Source organism: Loxodonta africana, chromosome 18, assembly GCF_030014295.1.
Source record: "Loxodonta africana isolate mLoxAfr1 chromosome 18, mLoxAfr1.hap2, whole genome shotgun sequence".
Lineage (NCBI taxonomy): Eukaryota > Metazoa > Chordata > Mammalia > Proboscidea > Elephantidae > Loxodonta > Loxodonta africana.
The window spans coordinates 28,725,445-28,752,889 of record NC_087359.1 but is presented as its reverse complement, the minus strand read 5'-3'; the positions used below and the strand labels follow the sequence as shown (position 1 = coordinate 28,752,889).

Genomic DNA, 27,445 nt, shown 5'->3' with positions numbered 1-27,445 from the left:
TCTATTTTTCTGACAATAGTCATCCTAGTGGATGAATAAGAATTTACCAAGAAAACTAACAGATGAAAGATGAAAGAAGCATCAAGAAGTTAAAGAACTTGGGATATTATTAGTATGCCTGCAGGACTAGAACCTGGAATACATAGATGAGTGGTAGAAAATGATGTTGAAGGATGACATAAAGGATCTTACATACCCTGATAAGTGTTGGTTTTATTTTTGGTGTAGTAGAGAGTATTCAAAAGACTTTAAGTAGGAGCTATGTTATCAAATTTGCAGTTTAAAAAAATGACTGTAGTGACCGTGTCCATCCATACAGGATAGACTAAAGAAGGAAAGCCTGGGGTTAGGGAGAGTAGTTAGTAACAAGCTTCCGCTATTGTGCGGAATTACAGATAATGAACTGCTTGACTGAAGGCAGTGTCAATATGAGTGTTTTGAGAGATTTTCCCCTTTATTACCTTTAAAAAATAGCATTATTAGATTTTTTTAGATGCAGAGGGATACAAAAAAGAAAGCAAAACAATAAGAGAACCATAATCTCCTTGCACAGTAGTTCCTGCTGACATATTCTAGAAATTAAAGATTCATATATTATATATATAATTCAAATAAAAATTCATATGTAAACAAAATACAAAAGGAATAGTAAAAGCCACTCTTCCCTGTCTTCCCAGTATCTCTATGCAAAAGTTAATATTTCTTATGATTCATGTGTGCATGGGTATACACACATGTGCACATATGTATATAACATAGAATATCTACATTATATGTGTAATATGTAATATAAAATGAGTAATTGTGTATATATATATAATAATGAGACATATGAGGTCAGAAAACCAACATGTTTTATATAAGAGAAACGAAAACGTGTCCGTACAAAGATGTACACAGATGATCATAGCAGATTTATTTGTAATAGCCAAAACTGTCTACATCCCAAATGCTCATCAGCAGGTGAATGGATAAACAAATTGTAGTTTGTTGTACTGTCGTGGCTTACGTGTTGCTGTGATGCTGGAAGCTATGCCACCAATATTTCAAATACCGGCAAGGTCAGCCATGGTTGTCAGGTTTCAACAGAGCTTCCGGACGAAGGCAGACTAGGAAGAAGAACCTGGAGGTCTCCTTCTGAAAAAACTGGCCAGTGAAAACCTTATGAATAGCAGGAAAGCATTGTCTGATATAATGCCTGAAGATGAGCCCCGCAGATTGGTAGGTACTTACAATAGGACTGGAAAAGTACTGCCACCTCAGAATAGAGTCGATCTTAATGACATGGATGCAGTCAAGCTTTCAGGACCTTCATTTGCTTACGTGACACGACTCAAAATGAGAAGAAACACCTGCAAACATCCATTAATAATAGGAACATGCAGTGAATGAAGTATGAATCTAGGAAAATTGGAAGTCATCAAAAATTAAATGGAATGCGTAAAGATCAATATCCTAGGCATTAGTGAGCTGAAGTGGACTGGTATTGACCATTTTGAATCAGACAAACTATGGTCGACTATGCTGGGAACGACAAGATGAAGATGAATGGCATCACATTCATCATCAAAGAGAACATTTCAAGATCTCTTCTGAAGTACAGCACTGTCAGTGATAGGATAATATCCGTGTACCTACAAGGAAGATCTACAAGAAAGAGCAGTTAATACGACTATTATTCAAATTTACACACCAGCCACTAATGCCAAAGATGAGGAAATTGAACATTTTTACCAACTTCTGCAGTCTGAAGTAGATCGAACATGTAATCAAGATGCATTGATAATTAATGGTGATTGGAATGTGACAGCTGGAAATAAGAACAATCTGTAGTTGGAAAACATGGTCTTGGTGATGAAAACAATGCCAGGGATCACATGATAGAATTTTGCAAGACCAGTGACTTAATTGTTTTGAATACCTTTTTTCAACAACATAAATGGCAGCTATACACGACCTCATCAGATGGAAAACACAGGAATCAAATCGACTACATTTCTGGAAAGAGACAATGGAAAAGCTCAACATCAGTCAGAGCAAGGCTAGGGGCTAACTGTGGAACAGACCCTTTGCTCATATGAAAATTATAAGTCGAAGCTGAAGAAAATTAAAACAAGTCCCTGAGAACCAAAATACGATCTTGAGTATATCCTACCTGAATTTAGAGGCCATCTCAAGAATAGATTTGGCGCGTTGAACATGAATGACCAAAGACAAGAGAAGTTATGGGATACCAGCTAGGACATCATGCATGAAGAAAGCAAGGGTCGTTAAAAAGACAGGAAAGAAAGAAGAGACCAAAGTGCATGTCAGAAGAGACTCTGAAACTTGCTCTTGAAGGTAGAGTAGCTAAAGCAAATGGAAGAAATGATGAAGTAAAGGAGCTGAACAGAAGATTTCAAAGGGCGACTCAAGAAGACAAAGTAAAGTATTATAATGAAATGTGCAAAGACCTGGAGATAGAAAATCAAAAGAGGAGAACACGCTTGGCATTTCTCAAGCTGAAAGAAACTGAAGAAAAAATTCAAACCTCAAGTGGCAGTATTGAAGGGTTCTACAGGGAAAATACTCAACGACACAGGAAGCGTCAAAAGAGGATGGAAAAAATACACAGAATCACTGTGCCAAAAAGAATTGGTCAACATTCAGCCATTTCAGGAGGTAGCATATGATCAAGAACCAATGGTATTGATGGAAGAAGTCCCAGCTACACTGAAGGCATTGGTGAAAAGCAAAGCTCCAGGAATTGACAGAATACCAGTTGAGATGTTTCAACAAATGCATGCAGCACTGGAAGTGCTCACTCATCTATGCCAAGGCATTTGGAAGACAGCTGCCTGGCCAACCAACTGGAAGAGATCCATATTTGTGTCCATTCCAAAGAAAAGTGATCCAACAGAATGTGGAAATTATCGAACAATATCACTAATATCACACGCAAGTAAAATTTTGCTGAGGATAATTAAAAAAATATTTCGGCAGTACATCAGTGGGGAACTGCCAGAAAGTCAAGCCAAATTCAGAAGAGGACGTGGAATGAGGAATAGCGTTGCTGATGTCAGATGGATCTAGGCTAAAAGTAGAGAATACCAGAAAGATGTTTACCTGTTTTTTATTGACTATGCAAAGGCATTAGACTGTGCGGATCGTAACAAATTATGGATAACATTGCAAAGAATGAGAATTCCAGAACAACTTAGTTGTGCTTATGCGGAACCTGTACATAGGCTAAGAGGCAGTCGTTTGAACAGAACAAGGGAATACTGCATGGTTTAAGATCAGGAAAGGTGCGCATCAGGGTTGTATCCTTTCACCATACTTTTTCATCACTCTGTATGCTGAGCAAATAATCCAAGAAGCAGGACTATATGAAGAAGAATGTGGCATCAGGCTTGGTGGAAGACGTATTATTAGCATCCTGTGATTTGCAGATGACACAACCTTGCTTGCTAAAAGTAGAGAGACTTGAAGCACTTACTGATAAAGATCGAAGACTGTAACCTTCAGTACGGGTTACACATCCACATAAAGAAAACAAAAATCCTCACAACAGGACCAATAAACAGCATCATGATAAATGGAGAAAAGAGTGAAGTTGTCAGGGATTTCATTTTACCTGGATCCATGATCAACACCCACGGAAGTAATAGTCCAGAAATCAAATGATGTATTGCACTGGACAAATCTGCTGCAAAAGACCTCTTCAAAGTATTAAAAAGCAAATATGTCACTTTGAGGGCTAAGGTGCGCTTGACCCAAGTCATGGTGTTTGCAGTCACCTCACGTGCATGAGAAAGCTGAACAATGAGTAAGGAAGACCGAAGAAGAATTGGTGCATTTGAGTTATGGTATTGGCGAAGAATATCAAATATACCATGGACTGCCAGACGAACAAACAAGTTTGTCTTGGAAGAAATGCAGCCAGAGTACTCCTTGGAAGCAAGGATTGCGAGACTTCGTTTCATGTACTTAGGACATGTTATCAGGAAGGACCAGTCCCTAGAGAAGGACATCATGCTTATTAAGGTAGAGGGTTAGGGAAAAAGAGGAAGACCCTGGACAAGATGGATTGACACAGTGGCCCCAAGAACAGGCTTTGCAATTATAGCAACAATTGTGAGAATGGTGCAGGATTAGGCAGTTTTTACGTTCTGTTATACATAAGGTAGCTATGAGTCAGAACTGACTCATTGGCACCTAATAGCAATAGTATATCTATACAGTGGTTTAAAGAAAAAAACTATACAACATGTATGAATCTCAAAATAATTGTGCTGAGTGAAAGAAGCCAGACACAAAAGAACAAATATTATATGATCCCACTTATGTGAAATATCTAGAACAGACAGTTGCATAAAGACCAAAGTTGATTAGTGGTGTGCAACTATCACCAAAAATTAGTTTTAAAACATTTTCGTCACTCCAATAAGATCACTCAGGTCCATTTAATATTAGTCCCATTCTCAGCCCTCACCCCAGGCAACCACCAATCTACTTTCTGTCTCTATAGATTTGCCTTTTCTAGACATTTTATATAAATGAAATCATACAATATGTGGTCTCTTGTGTGTGTGTGTTTTTTTTTTTGTGTGTGTGTGTGTAGCCTCTTTCATTTAGCATACTGTTTAGAAGATTCATGACATTGCATGTTTCAGTAGTTCATTCCTTTTTATTGCCAAGTAGTATTCCATTGTGTGGATATACCACATTTTGTCTGTCCATTCATCCGTTGATGGACATCTAGGTTGTTTCCAATTTTTGGCTATTGTGAATAATACTACTATGAACATTCATGTGCAAGACTTTGGGAAGACATGTTTTCATTTCTCTTGGATAGATACCTAGGAGTAGAATTGCTGGGTCATATGGTAAATTTATGTTTAACTTTTCAGGAACCTACCAAATTGTTTTCCAATGTGACTGCACCATTTTACATTCCAGCCAGCAGTGTATGAGGGTTCTGATTTCTCTACATCCTCTGCACCATTTGTTATTGTCTGTCCTTTTTGTTATAGTTATTCTAGAGGGTGTGGTTTCGATTTACATTCCCCTAATGACTAATGAGGAAACCCTGGTGGTGTAGTGGTTAAGTGCTACAGCTGCTAACCAAAAGGTCGGCAGCTCTAATCTGCCGGGCCCTCCTTGGGAACTCTACGGGGGCAGTTCTACTCTGTCCTATAGGGTCGCTATGAGTCGGAATTGACTCGACAGCACTGGGTTTGGTTTGGTTAATGACTAATGATGGTACAGGAGCAGGCAGTGTTTCATTCTGTTGTGCATAGTATTGCTATGAGTCAGAACCAACTTGAAGGCAGGCACCTAACAACAGTGACTAATGTTGTTGAACTTTTTTGTGTGTGTTTATTAGCCATTCGTATGTCTTCGTCTTTTGTAAATTGTCTCTTCAGATCTTCTGTCCATTTTTTAATTGGATTGTTTGGCTTCTTATTATTGAGTTGTAAGAATTTGTTATATATTTTGGATAGTTTTCAGATATGTGTTTGTAAATATTTTCACCCGAGCTGTTGATTATCTTTTCATTTTCTTAATGGTATATTTTGAAGCGGAAACATTTTAAATTTTTGTGAGGTCCAGTTTATCAAATTTTTCTTTTATGGCCCATGCTCTTGTTGTCATTTTTTTTTCATTGCCTTTTTAACAGAAAGTATGCTGTTTATATGAAGTATTATGAAACCATGATTCTCTATGTCACTGGAGTTTAAGTATTAGAAAATACTGCATGTACACACTGAAAGACTTTCTCCCTCTTCCTTCTCTTCACCCTCCTCCATGTTAAGAAATAAATAAGAGAAGTGATATTAGCCTAAATTGTTACGCTGATAGACCTTAATTGTGATGGTTTTTTACCTGCCACAGTGGTTATCCCATAATTTTGGCCTTTCTGGCTGATCGTCCTTCTTCAGAGCATAGGTAAAAGGTAAATGTACCTTCGTAGATTAGATAAATCTGTCCTGGAGAATAGGATTTTGTGCTGTCAGAGTAGTCTCTATTGACAGTATTGAGCAAACTACTTCATCAGGGAATATTTCTTATAGTGTTGAATGTAATACAAACAGACCTGCTGTTTCCTACAGGGCAAGTCATAGGTCAGGGAATAGTTTGTATTGAGTTATTTTCTGTATTTGGAAACCACGGTTTCAGTGCGTTCACAAAGAAGCAGGAAAGTAAACTATAAACCAAATGACTCAGCTATATTCAAAATTTAATAGATTGTAGGTTAAAAATGATTGCAGAATATAGAAAAATAAAAGCATTTTCACAGAGTTGTTAAATATATAATGCGTGTAAATATTTAATAAGACCACAGCTTTTGGTAGCTTAATGATTAGATATCTAAATCATTTTTTAAAATAATTTTTTTTTAGCTCAGGAAGTTCTTCTCTTCTCGTTTTAGTTCTCTAGATAAGCATATTTTTCTTTACCTTCTAATGGGTACAAAGAAGTGGTTTCCCATACTGGGGGAGATGAAATACCCAAATCTCCTTGGTGAACAGGAATAATTGAGGATTTCAAATATGAGATGAGCTTGCAGCAGAAGGAAAAATCCGGTATACTTATGCTTACGAAATTATTCTAAGCATATGAACAGCTCGGAGGGCGAGGCGGGGGAAGATGATGAATGCCAGCAATAAAAGCCTTTGTTCAAATCCAGCTTTTTAATTTCCCTTGCTCTGTTTTAAACTTAGTGTGAGTAATACACTTATTTATTCTAGAGACCAAATAATGCATAATGGTGTGAAAATGCAGTTTAGCATCACGTCAAAAAAAAACTTAGAGGAATAATTGTTTAAATGGTCCTTGCCATGTGACAGACTTCTCCCCGCTTGGGGAAAAGAGTCACCCTCTTTGGCCTGGGCTCTTTGGCATCTTTATGGGGCCACATTTTCGGGCAAGACGTGGAAATCGTCAAGGGATTATTTAATCCTTAAAGCTGTTGCTGGATTGAACTCCAAGGAATAAAACTGTTTATATGATCCCATAAGACCCCTGATTTTTAAAAGTATGGAAGAGATATGTGGCTTTGAAAACACTTTTACTTGCAGGGAGAGTGGAGTCAGCACATATGCAAATGTTTATGTTGATTTTCTTTTTAAATTTCTGAGCTTTTACCTCACCTACAACATACCAAAACCAAACCCAGTGCCGTCGAGTCCATGCTGATTCATAGCGACCCTATAGGATAGAGTAGAACTGCCCCATAGAGTTTCCAAGGAGTGCTTGGCAGATTCGAACTGCCAACCCTTATGGTTAGCCGTAGCACTTAACCACTACACCACCAGGGTTTCCTACCTACAAAATAAATGGAAAAAAATATATGTAATGGAATTTTTTAAGTAAATCATATATATTTATTAACTATTAAAATAGAGCTTTGTTAATCTAAGTATAAACATATTGGCCCAATAGATTCATTCAGCTGTATAGTTTGAGAAACAAAGATGCAAATAAATTCTCTAGTGAGATGTACCAGTTAAAAGCTCCACATACCACATATGAGGATAGTACTGTTTACTGAATACATCAGAACTTTTAAATGGAATAATGAAATGAATAAGGATAAGTTTTGGCAGTCTACAGCAGTAAGGCTTGTGTTTTTCCTAGAGTAGCTCAGCTTTCTGAATATAAATGTAGATGTCTGTAAGCCTTTAAATTAAAAACTAAAATATGAAAAAATAAACAGATGTGTTTTATTGTTTTCAAAATGTAAATCACTGTTGCATATTTATTTTTAAACCTGGTGTGTTGAAAGGAAGTAGAAGACCCTGTGGACTTGCGGTGGTATGGCAGAAATTCTGAGAGAATAGGCTGTCTATGGTCATCCTTGATGTATTAAAATGAGATTGGCAGTGAATTGGAGGGATGTGGGAAGCAGGAAATGTTTGCTTGAAACAGCTGTCGTCAGTGCTTTGTGTGAGAATGAGGGGTCTATGGGGAAACATACAAAACAACAGCAGCCAGTTAAAATATAAACTCTCACCATCTACTTGTTAATGTTTGGAGCTGCACGTTTTCCTAGGAGAAGGATCTTAAGAATCAGGTAAATGCAAAATGGAAATCCTGGGGCATTTAAATGAATCCAACCAGAAACTGTAATGAGGATTTTACAAAAATGAAAAATGGGCTTTTCATCAGTCAGAATGTTGATTTTTATGTCTGTATCAAGGGAAGAGTAAGGACAGAAGAGTGCCTTCTTGCCCAGGCTTAGCAAGCATAAAGTGTCACTTTTGGCTCCCTGCTCAGGTCAGCCAGAATGACAGTTGTGCTACTATAATCTCTTTACATTAGTGGCAACTGACTTAAGAAGAAACAATTCAGACTTGTTTCCAAACTCAGTATAGAGTTGTCTTCGGACTGTTTTGTACCATTATCAGTCTGCTTGATTTTCGTCTGCCCACTGAGGTGTAAAGAGATTATCTTAACTTCATAAAAGTATGCCACTTAAATGCTCCAAAAGTGAGCAGTCCTCAGGTGTACCAATCTGATAAAATCTCCCTCATCTGAAAACAGAGCTTTTTAATGACAGATTTTGTGGATTTACTTTTTAAAGCTTTGTCTTTTTACATAAACATTTTTATTTTAGATTTGTTTTTACTCTTTCTTCAGTTCACTTCCATTCACCTAATTATCTCTTACATTTGTAACTGGAAAGTGTTCATTAAATTATGGCATTAATTTAACTTGGTAGAATTATCTCAAAAAATAACGCCAGCACAATATTACAGAAGGAGTAGCTCTATGAGGTGGAAATATGTATGTCCCTGTAGAGCTGTCGTTGGTGATTTTACAGGATGGTGATGTACAAGACGTCGTTTGAGATTGCTACCTCTTTCATCTTCAGCTTTCAAATAACCCAGTAAATCAAAAGCTAATTTATTTGATGATTGTTTAAATGTAGCCAAAACACAAATTATATGCATAAATAACAAGTATTCAGTCAGTAGATAAGTACTTACTGAGCATCTCATATGTGCCAGGCAGTGTTCAAAGGACTTGAAAGTCATCAATAAATAAAACAAAGATTCCCACTCTGGTAGAGCTTACATTCTAGCTGGGGAAAATAAAATACAAATAAGTAAATTTTATAGTATGTTAGGTGATATGTGCTATGAAAAAAGGTAAGAGGTCAGTAGTACCTGCAGGAGGATAATGTGAACATCCTTAGAGATACATATTACTACAGTGATGTCTGTTATGCATTAAGAAAGTTTAGAACAATGAGGAGGATTAGGATAGAGCCAGACAGATTACTCATTTTAAGTAGGACTAGTCTGGAATTCAGGATTTTAGTGATACAATGGAAACTCTGGTGGTGTAGTGGTTAAGTGCTACGGCTGCTAACCAAAGGGTAGGCAGTTCAGATCTGCCAGGCGCTCCTTGAAAACTCTATGGGGCAGTTCTCCTCTGTCCTGTAGGATCAGTATGAGTCAGAATCAACTCGACAGCACTGGGTTTGGTTTTGGTTTTTTTGGTTTAGTGATACAATAATGAAGCACTGAGCTGCTAACCAAAAGGTTGGTGGTTCGAACCCATGTAGCAGCTCCATGAAAGAAAGACCTGGCAATCTGCTTCTGTAAAGATTACAGCCAAGAATACCTTGTGGGGCAATTCTGCTTTGTCACTTGGGGTTGCTATGAATGGGAGTCAGCTCCCTGACACACAACAGGAGCAGTCTGGAATTGAGTTCTACATTGAATGTTTTGTGCAAGACACTCTGATTTACTCTGAAGGGATAAGGTAATCAAAGACGAATCAGTCCTTGCCTTTTTGCTCTCAAGGAACTTTCTACAATCTACTCATCCAAAAAACCAAACCCAGTGCCCTCAAGTTGATTCCAACTCATAGCAACCCTATAGGACGGAGTAGAACTGCCCCATACGGTTTACAAGGGTATAATCTTTACAGAAGCAGACTGCCACAACTTTCTTCCACGGAGCAGCTGGTGGTTTGGACCGCAGACCTTTTGGTTAGCAGCTGAGCACTTTAACCACCGCACCACCAGGGTTCCTTCCTATAATCTAAATGAGGATAAACAGACATGTAAGCAACTAGCTGAGTAACACAAGTTCTAAATAGCTATGTATGTGTGTTGTTGCTAAAGGGGAGAAGCAATTAGTTCTGACTGGTGATCCATCAGGGAAGCAGAGAAGGTACAGCCTGACCAAAGTTTTGACAAAGGGTAAGATAAGTTTGACACGGTATGCCAAAGACTTTTTACTAGAAAATGGCTTTGCAAATGGAAAAGATTCAACTGACTACGAGGAAGAATGCAATGAGGTGCAACTATTAGAATAAAGGGCAACAGCTAATAGAGTTTCAGGTCCATGGCTCATCTTTCCAGTATTTGTCTCATATGCCTGTAAATAATGTATTTGAATGGGCAAGAATTTTGAAAGTGATGAGAGAAACTGAAAGTAGAACTGAAGACAATGATTTAATTTAAAAAAAAAAAAAAAAGGGCAGTAGAAAATGATTTGGGATTATTTGACAAAATAGTGACAGATTCAGAGACCAACAAAAAAGATACTAATTATTAAAACAAGAAAAAGAATGAATGCTTTAATAGACTCTGATAACACCACTGTAATTTTAGTCCCAGATTAAAGCAGTAGTCTCCCACTCACTGATCATAGATTTGTCTAAGCCCTGAATTGACTCCAAAAGTATTGTGCTTGATATCGGATTTTTCTGCTTTTCTTTAGTTTAGATAGCCTGTGAATACTTGGATTTGTGAAGGAATGAACTATTCATCCAGCTTGGTGATGGCAGCATTTGTCTTTTTCTTCTAGCATCACCTGTCTGAAATTGGGAAATGAACTCATTTCAAAATGTATTTATGCATTTCTTGATTCTGTGAAATAAAGAGATTGAAAAAAGTGACGTTCATTTTCCTAGAAACTTTTTATGGTAAAGATTCGTTTAATATAACTTGTTAAGTTCACATTAAACATTTGTATTTTATAAAAGCTGCCAGTAGCTGTTCATTGAATGTAAGAAGTTGAACATGTGAAACTAAACCTGTGACAAAAGCTGTTTGCCAAAATATATTTTTTAACACAAAGTAAAATGGATTATGAAATTATTATTTAATTGAAATCTGTATTCAGAAGTAAAAAACACACACCCAAGTACACAAGCACATTTTAAACCTCTCTTTGAATCAGGTCTACTAATACACCACATTGGTCAAAGCAAATCAAGTGGCTGAACCCAAAGTCAAGGGCGAGGAAGTATACTCCACCTCCAGTGGGAGTAACTGCAAAGTGGAATGGATGCAGTTCTAATGGGAGAACTGCAAAGACAGGTGACAGAGAACATGGATACAAGAAGGGGTAAAGAATTGGAGCCAGTAATTCAATTTGCCATAGTCATTCTTGGAGACCACCAAATGGAGATATTCATTAGATTCCCTGCACCTTCTTTATTGGTTCGGTCCCTTACTATCAGGTAAAAGGCCTGAGTCACCCTATCTTCTGCCATTCTCTCTTTCTTTTGTGGCTGGTTTAGTGGAGGATTTACAGATGCAATAGAAAGCCTTTATTATGTGACTATATTCAGAGAGCAACCCAAAAAAAAAAAAAAACATGTTTTTTAAGTTTATGGGCATTAGCAATTCCCTAAATGCTATTTTGCAGTTTTCTGTCCAGTGTCTCAGGTACCCATGTTTCCCCTCTTTACATACATATCAGAAAAAAAAAGCCCGTTGCCATCAAGTCGATTCCAACTCATTGTGACCCTGTAGGACTGAATAGAACTGCTGCCCCATAGGGTTTCCAAGGAGCGGCTGGTGGATTCGAACTGCCAACCTTTCAGTTAGCAGCCAGTTAGCACTTGGCTAGCACTTGGCTGCTAACCAAAAGGTCAGCAGTTTGAACCCACCAGCCACTCCAAGAGAGAAAGTCTGCTTCTGTGAAGATTTATAGCCTGACCTATAGGGTCGCTATGAGCAGAATCGACTTGACAGCAATGGGTTTGGTTATGTTATAAATCTAACATGTATATAAATGTTCTCAGAATGTTTTTATATTTCACTCTTTACCATGAATGGAAAATGTTGCAAATAGAGCTTTCATGTTTTTCTCACAGTCCAATATAATTTGGAAAATATTTGTCCACTAAGGATATTTGTATCTTGTTTTACAAGTGGGATTTGTGACCCCAAAGAATCAACAACTAATAATTTGTGTCGTCAGGTCCAAACGTGTCACCCATGTTAATATAAAATGACTAAATTTTTGTTGAATACCTACTTCCTCTCTAAAGAGAGCTTGAATAATGTGTTTGCCCACTTGTTGCTAATGCTCCCTGTGAGCTCAGGCTTTTGATAGTGGTGAAGGAGCCAAAGACAGCTCTTGACATGTTTCCCTGGCACATGTTCTAGACACTGATGATGATTTTGAGTTTAGCAAACTCTTGTTAAAATGTATCTGCTGGAGTATCTGATCCCAAAGTTTGGGAGACACACTAACTGGAAGAAGTTTTCTAAACTTACATGTTCTAACTAAACTCTTCTGTCTTGTCAGCCACCAGCTCTGCCCACTTGGAAGACCTTGCTTACCTGGATGAGCAGAGACACACACCTTTGAGAACTTCTCTTCGAATGCCAAGACAGAGCATGGGCGGTGCTCGTACACAACAGGATTTAAGAGGTTAGCATCATGGGAGGCTTTTAGAATCACTGGAGGGCTTTAGCAATGCACAGAGACAAATGGAAACGGGCAACAGGGAAAAAGTTCCCTTTGTTTCCAACTTTTACATTATTTAAGCCTTGATTAAGAAGTAAGATGATCCGTTTTATCATGTAACCAATTTCTTTTGGCTGAATCTAGGAGAAAAAGATAAACACAAATAAATTGTACTTACAGAAAGGCATTGTAATAGTTGGGAGCATTTATTCCTTGAAATTCTGAAAGCAAGCAAGGGGCTGATGGTGATAGGGAAATAACCCAAGATCTTGGGTTTCAGCAGTGATTGTAGACCAACTTCAGTGACTTTTGTGCTGATAATTATGTTTTTAATTAGAGAACTTCTTTCATTTTCATTCTAGTGGCCAGTTCTCAGATATACAGTACTCTTACTTTGTTGGCGTTTCAGACAGTGCTTCTAGTCTTGTCCTAGCAACATCCAAACAACTAATCCTTTTCCTGCTCAGGAACTTTTTTACTCTCTTTATGGCATGCTACATGATTCTAGAAGCAAAACCTGATCTTTTCAAATATTTTTATTTTGTTTCAACCACAGGCTAGTTGAGGAGCCTGTTACTGGTATCTCAGCTTACATCTCATGTTTGTTTAAAGTGAACCAAACTATCTCTGATACCATTGACAGATAGTCTGCCTTCTCTTGTGTCTAGCAATCCATAGCTGTGCTACATCAAGTGCGTTTTTTATTTTATATTACAGATTCCTTTCATCTGTTCTTTTCTGTCCTCTTCCCCTCTTCTCCCATGCCCTACTCTAGGCAATATAGTGCCACATTCATAACTCCCACAGGAGGGGATTCACACATGCCTGCTGTCCATTCTAGAAGTCACTATATTGACAGTTTTTCAGTGATGACCAAGCAACTAGGAACATAAAATAATTGATTGTATAATTACCATACCTCCCATCAACTAGTGAGTTGATGGTCTCAGTCATTGTTTTAGTTCACAGTTCCGTCTATCCTGCTTGCCATTTCTTCAGTTTGCCATATATATATTTACTTAATATATGCATCTGTGTATTTCCAGCCCAGAAAATGGAGTTATGTCAAACACCAGTGCTAGTGGAGTGATTATATCTAAATCCTGAATAGATTTAGTCAAAAGACCAAATACACGATTTGTTCCAAAATGAAGACACGTAGCCGTAATAAAGAAGACGAGGCGCAGCTACTGATACGTATGGATTAGGCTGAGAATCTGCCACATTAGCATCACCTTGCATCTCATTACTAAAAACACATTGTTGATTATATTCTCTGCTTTGCTAGCCATTGAATCATGGATGTTATGCTACATAGAAAACAAAATTAATTGACAGATTTCAGCTGTGTAATTTTGAGCGCCCTTCGTCTTGGGTTCTGTTGATACATAGTGGCACATGTCTGCTTCTAGTATCTAAATATTTAGAAGGGCTTTGACAAATGCATTCTGGTGAGCTTATGTTTACACACGGATTTCTGCTGGATCTAGAATATAACAAAGATCTTGTCCTTTGTGTTGAGCTTCAGCCTAAACATTCAGTAAAACAACAAAAGTGCATTCAGAGATTTTTTCCAAAGCATATCTAAATTTTAGGAAACTCTCTGCCTGAATAATGCATTCCTAAAAATACTAATTTCATATCCCTTGGAGATAGTTTGTTCATTGACAAAGGTGCTTCAATATTAATGTTTCTGTTCCTTGAAATTATCTTTATTTTTGAAGAGCTTTCCTTTTAGCAGTCTAAATGGGTTAAAGCATGCCATGCAGGTGGCTGCATTGATCCATAAGAGACCAGGTGTTTGCTTAGCAGAATTTTGACCTTCTAAAATTAAAAAAAAATTAGCATATTTTAATTTATAACTTTAGAGCCCTGGATAAAAATCATCCCTCAAAAAGTAATATTTTATCTCAATTACAGGGTACAAATGAATTATATGACTTATGATGTGACTTAAAATGCATTAACAATAAAAGAAAGCAAACTTGAACAGACTTTCCATATGTTCTATAGAGCTGCTTGCCAACCCTCTATAATTTGTGATTATTATATCTAAAACATTACATATTATTGTAGAAACCAAATCAGATTGTTTTCCCAGCGTATTTTTTTTAAAAAGTCACATCATAGTTTCTGATATTATTTAAAGAAGCATACAAATTGTATCATATTTCAATTTTACATCTTTTTCTCTTTTGGTTATGGTCGAAGTAGTATAACTTACCCCCAAAAAAGCAATAAAGCGATTGAATACCATTTTTTTAGTATGCATCAAAATATATCTTTTTGTATTAGAGGTATATCTTACTACACTTTAAAGCATTCCTTCAAACAAGTCCTATGAAACAGTTTTTCTAATCACTATTCTGATTTTAAATGATCCGAGGTCTTCAGAGATGGCAGTTAATAGTCATGTAAGCTGTAGTATACTAAGTTTACTGGACAGCTGATTGAAATTGTGAAATAACATCCCATTGGGCAATGTCTAAAGAGCATTTGAGGTGGTAAGCATTTATAGAGAGCTTCATACAAACAGAGTCTTGCATATTCTGCTTAACCCATTGCCATCGAGTCGATTCCGACTCACAGCGGTGTAGCGGTTCTCAAATTTTTGGTCCCAGGACCCCTTTATACACTTAAAAAATTATTCAGGATTCCAAAAAGCTTTTGATTATATGGGTTGTATTTATTGATATTTACAATGTTAGAAATTAAAACAGAGAAATTGTTTAAAAATATTTATTTTACATTTAAAAAACAGTAATAGACCCATTACATGTTAACATCATGTAGGTTCTAGAAAATTTCACTGTATCATTGTGAAAGAATGAGAATGAAAAAAAGCAAATAATTTCCTAATATTATGACAATAATTTGACTTCACACCTGAAAGTGTTTTGATAATTCCCGGGAGTCCCCCAGACCACATTTTAAGAACCACTGATTCACAGGAATACCATTGTAATTAAAGGTAAGTTCTGTGCCTTCAAAGACCATACAGTCTGTTTATGGAAATGTAGAAAACTGTAGTTTGAGTATTGGTTCTAAGTTGTTAATGAGAACGTGGTTTAAGAGTACAGCCATAGCTCATTTACTAGTAGTTGCCTTAGTAGTAACTGCAATTGTTTGAGCATACTGGTGTTTCATGGACTGCTGGAGCAGAAGTTGCTAAGCTAGAGTTTGGACTTTTCAAGGAGGGTATTGACATTAACATTTGCTTCTTTGCTTCACTAGTAAAAAGTCTCTTTCTTGACTTTTCAAGACAGCTGTTTTGAACAACTGTTCTACTGAAATTGATGTTTCCAGAGATCCAATCCAACAGTGGGGAGAAGGTCACATAAGTACACTGCCCAGGATCCCATTACAGCAAGCTAGTGGATTCCTAGCTGTCAGCCATCCAAGAGCTTGAGCTCTGATGGTAAAATAGTTAGAGAAGGTTGTCTGCTAGTGCGGAGTATAGCTGGCCAGCCTACCACAAGTAGGTTAGTCCCAAAGCCCAGTGTCCTTTGACAGATATTAATTTGAAATCCTATTAAAGTTTTAACTTCAGTTTTTAAAATTATTTTGGTGTCCATATTTTTTAATCTTCATTATGTTAATATGGAGCTAAACTAGAAATAATCCACATGAAACCTCGTACTCTATCTGTCCATCTTAATGAAATCTCTTATTCCACAGAGAAAAACAGAAGCTACGTTTGCCGCCTGTTAAAAGGAAAGAAGAGATAGTTGTTCTTTATTGATAAATGTTATAAACCTTACAAGGGAATGTATAAAAGGAACCAGTGGGAGTTAAAATACACAAAGCAGAACATGGCACAGTGACTTTGAATAGTAGCTACTTAGGTAAATTAAAAAGAAATTATTTGTAATAAGACCCTAACCTGCCTGGTGTTAAATTATAATCACGCTGTTCTGCTTGAAGAGATTATACATTACTAATTAAATCTTCATTTCTCAATATAGGTTGGTTTCCTTAGGACTTTTACTAAATCCCATTATGTAAAGTGCCATTCACAACCATCAGGTTTAGTTAATAGCTGTTTTAATAGGTAATAGGTTGGAGGGTGTATGGGCAAATGATAATCTGGCTCATTGGCAGAATTTATGTTAAATTTGCCCTGCCACAGTTTACTTGGCTTTATCAACTCAATGAATTGAATTTTTATCAAATAAAAGCAGTGTTTCACACTATTTGTGAGTTCTTTACTTTTCCAGAAGGAGCCTTGATGGAACCATAGTTTAGCACTCGGCTGCTACCTGAAAAGTAGATACTTTGAACCCAACAGCTGCTCCACAAGAGAAAGATGTGGCAGTCAGATTCTGCAGAGATTTACAACCTTGGAAACCCTATGGAGCAATTTTACTCTGTCTTATTTTTTTATAGGGTTGCCATGAGCCGGAATTGATTCGGCCTGAAATGGGTTTTTGTTTGTTTGTTTGTTTGTTTATGGGATCACTGTGAGTCAGAATCGACTCAATGGAAGTGGCTTTGATTTTTTGGTTTTTATCAAACTTCAGGATGGAATTTACATTAAATTCCAAACCAATGAGTCCCTTGTTAGATGACTAAGATGTCATGAAGCTAAATACTCTTGCATTAGCCTACTGAGTCACACATCCCTAAGGCTGCTTAGTCATCTTGATCATAACCTGGCTGTCTCTCACATTTACAAGGGAATCTTTCCATCAGTCTCTTCCATCTCATTGTTCATTATTTTATTTTTACAAGTAAGATTAAATTTCTTTCTTCTTAGGTAAATTCAAAATCCAGACATAAGGTTACATGAACATAAAAGCCCATATATAAATATTAGGTAGACAGGTTGTATGTTTAGTTGTATGACTGTTTTCCCCTCATCCCCAGCCAGCTCTTTTTGCACAAAAAACAAAACCTGTTACCATTGAGTCATTTCTGATTCAAAGAACCCTAAAATTTGAAAAGTCTGTGTTTTCAAATGTCTGCTAGAAAATACGCTTTTTGGGGTAGTCTGGCTATGATTATTTTTACAAAATCACTAATTGTTGAAGTAGGTTCAGTTAGGTGCATGGATCTGGTTTTTATATACTAACCTTATTTAATAAATTCCATCTTAAAGTTTGAAACCCAAACAGTACCAAATACACAACACAGTTCCCTTACAAGATCAGTAGTAAAGGGAGAAGTAACCTTTGAGAAAGAGATGAGTCTATAAAGCACATAGCCTGCTAACAGGCACATATTGACCTCTTAAATTAAATAACACACTACTTAGAGAGTGTGGAGTAACATGAAAGAAAATTCTAACAAATAGCTCTGCAAGAATAAATTACTAAAAATATTTTTGAATGCCATAGTGTAGTAAAGAAAAATAAATCATTAAGCCATTTTGATGTTTTGATCTAGATTAGATTTAAAGAATCAGCTTTCCAGTTAATCTTTTTATCATTGTTTTCCCCCAAAGTGGCTAAATCTACTAAAAATAATTATAATGCCAATCAATTTACTTAGATAAGACTTTGCAAAACATTTTTAAACTCATTAAAGTCATCTAAGCTTTCCAATCTTGTAGTATATAAAAGATTTTTATGAAATAATTTCCCCGGATACTAATAAAATTATAGAGTTGGAGAATTTCTTATGTAAGGCCATAGCTATTCCATCATTGAGAGTTCATTTTAAAATGTTTAATCTTAAATTTCAAGTAATTAAAATACTTAGTTTTGATACCCCTGTAAAAATTAATATTGTGTCTCAACTTCAGGGTCAACAGTCTGAGAGCACAAAACTCAAAAAAAAAGATGACATAGTTATTTAATTATTCTTTATCAAATGTTTCATATTTTAAAAGCTTTACTGCTTTTTTATGTTTCTTACATTTTAAGGTATTAAATTAAGGTAGCATATAAACAGTGGCAACCTTTGAGGGAGTTGGGCTTTCCATATTTTTTTTTACTGTTTTCCAAAGATCTTTGTTCCTGTCCTGAAAATTCCACTCAGCAATGACTCCAGAAGATTTTTTTCAACATATATTTTTCTACAAGACCACTGTGAGAAAGCCGAAGTTTAATATGCAAGTCAGGAAAATTCAAAGTATGATCTTTCAGAGCAAAATAAGCCTTTCTCGTTTTTTATCTGCACATTAATAGAGTACAGTGGACTTCGTAAAACACTAAGAGAAATGTTGAGAATGGGAAACTTCTAAACATAAAAAAAATGATAGCTTACATTTATTGGAGCTCTTATTCTTTATGGGCACATTCCTCAGAGCCTTAAACATGTTCTTATTTAATCCTCACAACTCGTAATGTAAGTAGTGGTAGTAAGGAAGTAGAGACCTTAAGAACTTCTTAAGGTCACATATCTAGTAATTAGAAGAGCCAGGACTCAATCATATCTGGCATCTGGACTTTAGAACCAATGCTCTTAGCCACTATACTATGCTAAGTTATAGAGAATATATTATAAAAAGTAATATGTAATATAATAGCAATATAGTGGCTTATTGTAGATATTCAATACTCTGGGTTGCTGGGGACGAGAAACAGAGTTGCATGTAAAAAATAATTGCCTATGGCTGTTCAGCAGGGGCTATGGTCAGAGAGGACACCACCTATCAAGTACATTAGCCCAAACTGGCTCCTGCCTGTCTTCCTATTTTCATGGATAGCACCTCAGTTTTCCTCTCTCTCAGACTTTAAATCTTTTTTTTTTTAAACAAGAAAAAAAGTTTTATTCAGAATATGTTCAAAGGGGCAAAAGTGGGAAATGGATAAGCATGTTGCCAAAGCTATGTCTGCCCAAGTCCAAGGAATTATTACAGATTAGGCAAAAGTAGAAAAACAGACAAGCATGCTACCAGAGCCATATCTGTCCAAGTCTGGGGAAGCGTTACAGAATCATCAGTATATGTTAATATTACAAATGGGTAAAATCATAGAAAGCTTCACCTTTTCACAGATTGGCTGAAAACTGCCAATCACCATGATTCTACATTTTAAATTGTTTTTCTTAATAATCATTGGTACAGGTTTCAGTAACGACAGTCAGGAGGGTCTTCACTGGTCCAACAAATATTATTAACTAATCCCTAATAAAAAGAGATAAGAATGGAAAATATGTGGGTCTTTTGTACTGTTTATGATTCGTTCAGACTTTAAATCTTGTCATTAGCTTTGAATTCCCATTTTCATTCTCTCTTATATCCAGTTACCAAGCCCAGAAGAATCTACTGTCACGGAGCCCCTCACATTCTTTCCATGTTCTCTAGTCTCAATACTGTTAATTAGCTTGTCTCCCTCCTTTGGTTCTTCCATGTGCTGATCAGCCTAATGACTGACTGCCAGATTAATCTTTCTAAAATGCAGTTCAGATCATAGCATTTCTCTGTCTTAGAGTCAATCATTACTATCATCCCTGTTCAGTTAGTGAGCAGGAACAGAAACTGGAAAAATAAAAAAGCAGTTTTAGGAAAGACAAGTTATTGTTTGTTATTAACTTTAAAATTAACTCTGTTGATACTTAAGAAAAGATAAAAGTTTTTTTTTTTTTTAAGGGACACTGCCAGATAGAGAGTGATACAGAATATGTAATAGGCAAGAACTAAAGGAGCAGAGATAGTAAGATAATGTATGAGAAAGCGCCACCTAGCAATGCTTAATGGATTTTACTTTATTCAAAAACAGATACTAAAATCACTTCCATGCCAATTGAGAACTAACACAATAAATTGTATAGTAAAACCTTTTTCCACATGGAGTTACTGATAGCAGCTCGTGGTGTTTTTACCTGTGTTAATGGAACCATAACAGGGGAGACAAGTAGAGTGAATAACTGGAAAGAGCCATGGGTAGAAAGAAGAAACAGAGAAATAAGATTGCACTCAAGATAAGAAAAAAAAGTTGAATTCTAATGTGAAACATATCTAGAACCCAGAGGTAAAAGGGTTCTAACTGAAAGAAATTACTTTGGCATCAGTAATTTTAAAGTACTTAAAAAGAGGTAAGAGGAGATAGCAAATCTCTAATCAAGGTGGAGTAAGGGAAAGAAATAGACATGTCTTGACAGTTCATATTTTAATTAGCTTATCAGTCTGTAGAAGAAGAAACAGCAGGGGTAGACAATAGATGGCATGGAAATTTGGAGGTGTTGGAAAGTCCATGATGCTGCTAAGATTTCTAAAAGTGATTAAGAAACATGTAAAGTGAAAAGACTTGAACAGAGTTGGTCATCAAAAATGGGAAAATGAGGACAGGACTACAGCAACCTGTATTTGTGTTTTGAGAATGGTAATTACTAGCATTTATTGAGCATTTACTGTGTGTCAGGTTTCATACTAATAACTTCACATTATCATGGTCTTACAGCAGCCCCATGAGGTGTATATATCCTCTTTTACTGAAGAGGACTTCCTATAGTATTTCTTGTAGTGCAGGTGTAGTCTTCGTGACCTTTCTGCACTGAGAATGTCTTCATTTCATCCTCATTCTTGAAAGACAGTTTTGCTGGATATAGAATTCTTGGTTTACAGCTCTATACTTTTAGTACTTTAAATATGTCATTCCATTTTCTTCTGGCCTCTGGGTTTCTGATGAAAAATTGGCAGTTAATCTTATTGAGAATCCCTTGTACATGATAATTTGCTTCTTTCTTGCTGCTTTTAGGATTCTCTTTTTCTTTGGTTTTCAAGAGTTTGGTTACAATGTGTCTCAGTGTAGATCTCTTTGGGTTTATTCTACTTGGATTTCATTAAATTTCTTGGATTTCTAAATTTGTGTCCTTCATTGGTATGCCTGAGCACATAACCCACCATGCTGTATACCTGTGGTTAGATGTTCCTTAAAAAAAAAAAAAAAAAAATTGCTGTCAAGTCAATTCCGATTCAGTAGTAACCCTATGGGTGATTCTAGTGACAAAATTAGAAACAGAGAATCTTGACCCCAAATAGCCAAAGCAGCCTTGAAAAACTCTTCCTGGTTTCAGAACGTACTATAAAGTTACAGTAATCAGAACAGCCTGTTACAAGTCAACAACAACAACAAAAAAGAATAGCTTCTGAGGCTGCTTAGATACCGCCAAACACCTCATGGAATTTGGTTCCTTAGTTTGGAGGTTTAGGGTCATGGTTTCATGGGACATCCAAGCTAACTGGCCTAATAACTGTTTAGTGCTTCTGTTCCACCAGTCTTAAAAGCTTACAAGCACCATCCAACACACAACAATTGGTCTCTATTTGCCTGGAACAACAGAGGAAGAAGGAGAGTCAGGAATAGGAAAAGGAAATGGAACGTGTGGCTAATTGCCTCCACGAACAACTGCCTGCTTTGCCATGGAGAAAAAAAAAAAAGAAGAAGTGGATGGTGCCTGGCTACCATTACTGCATTACTGAACGTTTTGATCAAAGATTTTGTAGAAGAATCCTGATCAAAAGGAGGGAAATGGATTATAAATTCTCATGGACTCCAGACTTTCTGGAGCCGTGGAGGCTAGATGGATCCCTGCAACTATTGCCCTGAGATAATCTTTGAAACTTAAACCAAAAATATCCCCTGAAGCCTTCTTGAAACCAAATAGTGAAAAAAAAAAAAAAGTAGATTAGTTAAATAGTAAAAAATGTCTGCATTGAGTAGTATGCTATTTTAAGAACTAGCTATAGAAAATCAAATTGACAAAGGCAACTTGGAGGATAGGAACCTTAGGGGGCAGTGAGTTTATGTTAATGGAGGAAGAACAACTCAGAGAGGAGGAGAGAATGGTTGCACGACTCGAAGAATGTAATCAATGTCACTGAATTAATTGTACATGACAGAAACTGTTGAATTCGTGTATGTTTTGCTGTGTATATTCTCAAAAACAACAACAGAAAAAATAAAATTTAAAAAATGAAACAGAGACAGAAAGGGCCACATGAACCAGAGAATTACATCATCCTGAGTCCAGAAGAACTAGTTGGTGCCCGGCCACAATCGATGACTGCCCTGACAGGGGGCACAATAGAGAACCCCTGAGGGAGCAGGAGATCAGTGGGATGCAGACCCCAAATTCTCATAAAAAGACCAAACTTAATGGTCTGACTGAGACTAGAGGAATCCCGGCGGTCATGGTCCCCAAACCTTCTGTTGGCACAGGACAGGAACCATCCCCGGAGACAACTCATCAGACATGAAAGGGACTGGACAGTGGGTAGAAGAGAGATGCTGATGAAGAGTGAGCTAATTATATCAGGTGGACCCTTGAGACTGTGTTGGCATCTCCTGTCTGGAGGGGGGATGGGAGGATAGAGAGAGTTGGAAGCTGGCAAAATTGTCACAAAAGGAGAGACTGGAAGGGCAGACTCATTAGGGGGAGAGCAAGTGGGAGTACGGAGTAAGATGTATATAAACTTATATGTGACAGACTGACTTGATTTGTAAACGTTCACTTGAAGCTTAATAAAAGTTAATAAAAAAAAAAAAAAACAGAAAGTTCTGACGGGCTACACCAGATACCTTGGTATAAATTGAATGATTGATAAAATAGTGAAAGTAATTATTTTTCTCCAAGATGCTAGAATTAGTGAGATATTGGAACAATTGGCTACTTCTTCCATTAAAAATAAAGTGGTAATGATTATATTTTCGATTTTGAATAGATATAAAAGACCTAAAAAAAAAAAAAAAAAGTCCAGTGCTGGTACAAGGATAGACATATAAAGCAATGGATTGGAATTGAGAGTCCAGAAATAAACTCATGTATCTATGGTCAATTGATTTTTTACAAAGATACCAAGTTTAGTTAATAGGGAAGGAATAGTGTCTTCAATAAATGGTACTGGGACAACTGGATGTCCACAAACAAAGGAATGAACCTGGGCCAATACCTCACACCCTATATGAAAACTAAATCAAAATCGATCAAAGACCAAAATGTAAGAACTAAAAGCGTAAAACCTCTAGAAGAAAACATAAGGGGAATGCTTTGGGACCTATTTTTTAACAAGAGAATCTTAGATATAACAGCAAAAAGCAACAAAAGGCAGAATAGATCAGTGGGACCTCATCAAAATTAAAAACTTTTTTTCATCAATGGACTTTATTAACAAAGTGAAAAGACAGCATACTGATTGGGAGAAAATTTGGGGAAACTATATATCTGATAAGAGTTTCATATCCAGAATATATAAAGAACTCCTACAACTTAAAAGTAAAAACAATCCAATCAAAAAAGGACTTGAATAGACATTTCATCAAAGAAGATACACAAATGGCCAATAAACGCATGAAAAGACAGTCACCGTCATTAATGATTTGTTGTTGTGTGCTGTCCAGCCAATTCCAACTCATAGCAACCCTATAGGACAGAGTAGAACTGCCCCATAGGGTTTCCAAGGAGCAGCCAATGGATTTGAACTGCTGACCTTTTTTGGTTAGCAGCCGAGCTCTTAACCACTACGCCACCAGAGCTCCCATTAGTCATTAGGGAAATGCAAATCAAAACCACAATGAGATACCACTTCACCCCGACTAGGCTGGCTGTTATAAAAAAAAATGGAAAATAATGAGTGTTAATGAGGATGTGGAGAAATTGGAACTCATCCATTGTTGGTGGAATTGTAAAATGGTGCAGCTGCTGTGGAAAACAGTTTGGTGGTTCTTCAAAAAGTTAAATATAGAATTACGTTGTTATTGTTGTTAGGTGCCTTCGAGTCAGTTCTGACTCATAGCAACCCTGTGTATAACAAAACAAAACATTGCCTGGTCCTGTGCCATCCTCACAGTCATTATGTTTGAGCCCACTGTTGCAGCCATTGTGTCAGTCCATCTCATTGAGGATCTTCCTCTTTCACTGACCGTCTACTTTACCAAGCATGATGTCCTTCTCCAGGGACTGGTCCCTCCTGATAACATGTTCAAAGTACATAAGACAAAGTCTCACCATCCTCCCTTCTAAGGAACATTCTGACTGTACTTCTAAGACAGATTTGTTTGTTCTTCTGGCAGTCTATGTATATTGAATATTCTTGACCAACATCATAATTCAAATGCATCAATTCTTCTTCAGTCTTCCTTATTCATTGTCCAGTTTTCACATGTACGTGAGGTGATTGAAAATACAATGGCTTGGGTCACATGCACCTTAGTCCTCAAAGTGACATCTTTGCTTTTTAGAGAGATCTTTTGCAGCATATTTGCCCAGTGCAATGTGTCTTGATTTCTTGACTGCTACTTACATGGGCGTTGATTGTGGATCCAAGCAAAATGAAATCCTTGACAACTTGAGTATTTTTTTCATTAATCATGATGTTGCTTATTGGTCTAGTTGTGAGGATTTTTGTTTTCTGTATGTTGAGGTGTAATCCACACTGAAGGCTGTAGTGATATGTAGAATTATCATATGACCCAGCAATTCCACTCCTAAGTATATACCCTAAAGACTTGAATGCAGGAACTCAAACAGATACTTGTACACCAATGTTCGTTGCAGCATAATTCACAATAGACAAAAGGTGGGAACAGCCTGAGCGTCCATCATCCAATGAATGGATAAACAATGTGTGGTATATATATACAGTGGAATATTATTTGGCCATAAAATGGAATGAAGTTCTGATACATGTGACTACATGGATGAACCTTGAAAACATTATGCTTTGTGAGATAACTCAGACGCAAGAGAACAAATATCGTATGATCCCACGTGTATGAAATACCTAGATAGGCCAAGGAGGGTAAGAGGGAGAAATGGAAAGTTATTGCTTAACGGGTTGAGTTTCTGTTAAGGGTGATGAAAAATTTTGGGAACAGATATGGTGATGGTTGCACAATATGATGAATAATTAATTACTGAATTGTACACCTAAAACAGTTGAAATGACAAATGTTTTGTTATATACATTTTGCCACAATAAAAAAGAAAACAATTAACCTCTTTGAATGCATATACATACACACACACACACACACATATATGATTAGTATGTTGTATCAGTTATAACAAGCCACTTCTTAGAAAGGCGTTAGTTATTAGATTGTTGGATATGGAGCCATGCCTTCTCAATAATTCTTCTCCTTAAAGGAAAGAAAAGGATAGTCTTTTAAAAAATCTATCCTGCCTTCTTTGAAAGAGTCTAGCTCTAAGGCACATTTCCACTCTCCCCACCGCACCCCAATTTCCTGTAGGAAATACTGTTTGATTGTCAGTGCCTTGGCAATCATCCAAGTCTTGCCTATGATATGCCAAGAGCTTGGAAGATAACAGTTTTTCTTCCCCTCCTGTCTTATTATTTAATGGCTCTCTTGTTTATGACAGTATATTTTAAACAGGAATGTATCCTTAAAAGGTGGCAAACAAATGATTCATTTCCTTTTATTATCATAGTACAAAACAATGGTTTTCAAAGGCCTGGGTTTGCATCCTATCGCTGCCTTCCTGTTCTACCAGAACTGTTTGAATACATTTCCCTACAGTTGAGAAGATCCATACTCACTTTTCATTCATGAATTCATTTATTAAACATTATTGAATGTATAATTATTAATGACAATCGAATTATTGAATGACAAGATCTGTAGTAGTTAATAAGGACTTACTAAGTTGGGCGATTGTGGTAGGGTACGTTGATGTGATATCAGAGTGGAAGCATAGGGGTTGACGTGATCGTGTCAGAAGCATATATTTGTTGGCTGTGCAATGGAATGTGTGGGAAGCAAGATTATGCATTAAAACCTTGTTTAAATACATAGTAAAAGCAAGAAATGATGAGAACCTAAAGTATATGGTTATCATTCATTGAGCATTTACTAGATTCTTACCCTAAGGACTATACATACCTTTTTTTTTTTTCATTTAAATTTAGGAAGTAGATTCTCTTATTAGCCTCATTTTACAGATAGCAAAACTAGGACTTACAGTGATCTAGCACCTACTCCAAGGAAATGGAATGGCAAAAGGGAAAATACTATTGATAGAACCTTGTGAAAAATTAGATGTAAAGATTAAGGAAGGAGGGGGGCCAAGATGGCTGACTAGGTAGACGCCACCTCAGATCCCTCTTGCAACAAAGACTCAGAAAAACAAGTGAATCGATCACATACATGACAATCTACGAACCCTGACCAACAAACACAGATTTAAAAAGTTGACCTGAGTGACAGAGACGGAGAACGAACAACTACAGGGAAGCAGAGACTGTTTTCAGAGCCTGGAGCCAGCGTCCCAGTCAGGTAACCTTGGCGCCGGGCTTAGGACTGGGTACAGGGGAGCTGAATACAACATCCTGCGACGGCGCAAACACGGGGCGCAGCCCTCCCCCCCTGAACTGACCTCAGGAGGGGGCCCAGCCAGTCAGTGCGGGCGGCGCGGCGACGCGGCTGGCGGGAGGAGAAGTCGCCGGGAGGCAGCGACTGGTTTTGGAGCCGGGAGTGCAACGTCCCAGCTGGGGAACCTTGGTGCGGGGCTTTGGATTGGGCGCAGGGGAGCTGAGCACCACATCCAGTGATGGTGCAAACACGGGGCCCAGCCCTACCTCCCTGAACTGACCCTGGCGGGGGGCCCAGCCAGTCCGCGCAGGCGGTGTGGCGACGCAGCTGGCGGGAGAAGTCCCCGGGAGGCAGCGACTGGTTTTGGAGCCGGGAGTGCAGCGTCCCAGCCAGGGAACCTTGATGCTGGGCTTTGGACTTGCAGGGGAGGAACTGACCGTGGCTTCTGCGGGCCTGACCCTCGGGGGCAATCTCTACCCAGCCAGCACACATAGGGGACACGCCCCTCGGGAATCTCAGATAAAA

At 37.3% G+C, this 27,445-nt stretch overlaps 1 protein-coding gene across 10 annotated transcripts in view; it reads left to right on the top strand.

Moving 5' to 3' along the window:
• TANC2 (tetratricopeptide repeat, ankyrin repeat and coiled-coil containing 2) overlaps window positions 1-27,445 on the top strand; it is a 375,358-nt gene that overhangs the window by 217,505 nt on the left and 130,408 nt on the right. For all 10 annotated transcript variants that reach the window (XM_023553793.2, XM_023553790.2, XM_023553792.2 and 7 more), the window contains one exon: window positions 12,543-12,668. In XM_023553793.2, coding sequence (XP_023409561.1) covers window positions 12,543-12,668 — 126 coding nt within the window. The remainder of the gene's footprint in view (window positions 1-12,542; window positions 12,669-27,445) is intronic.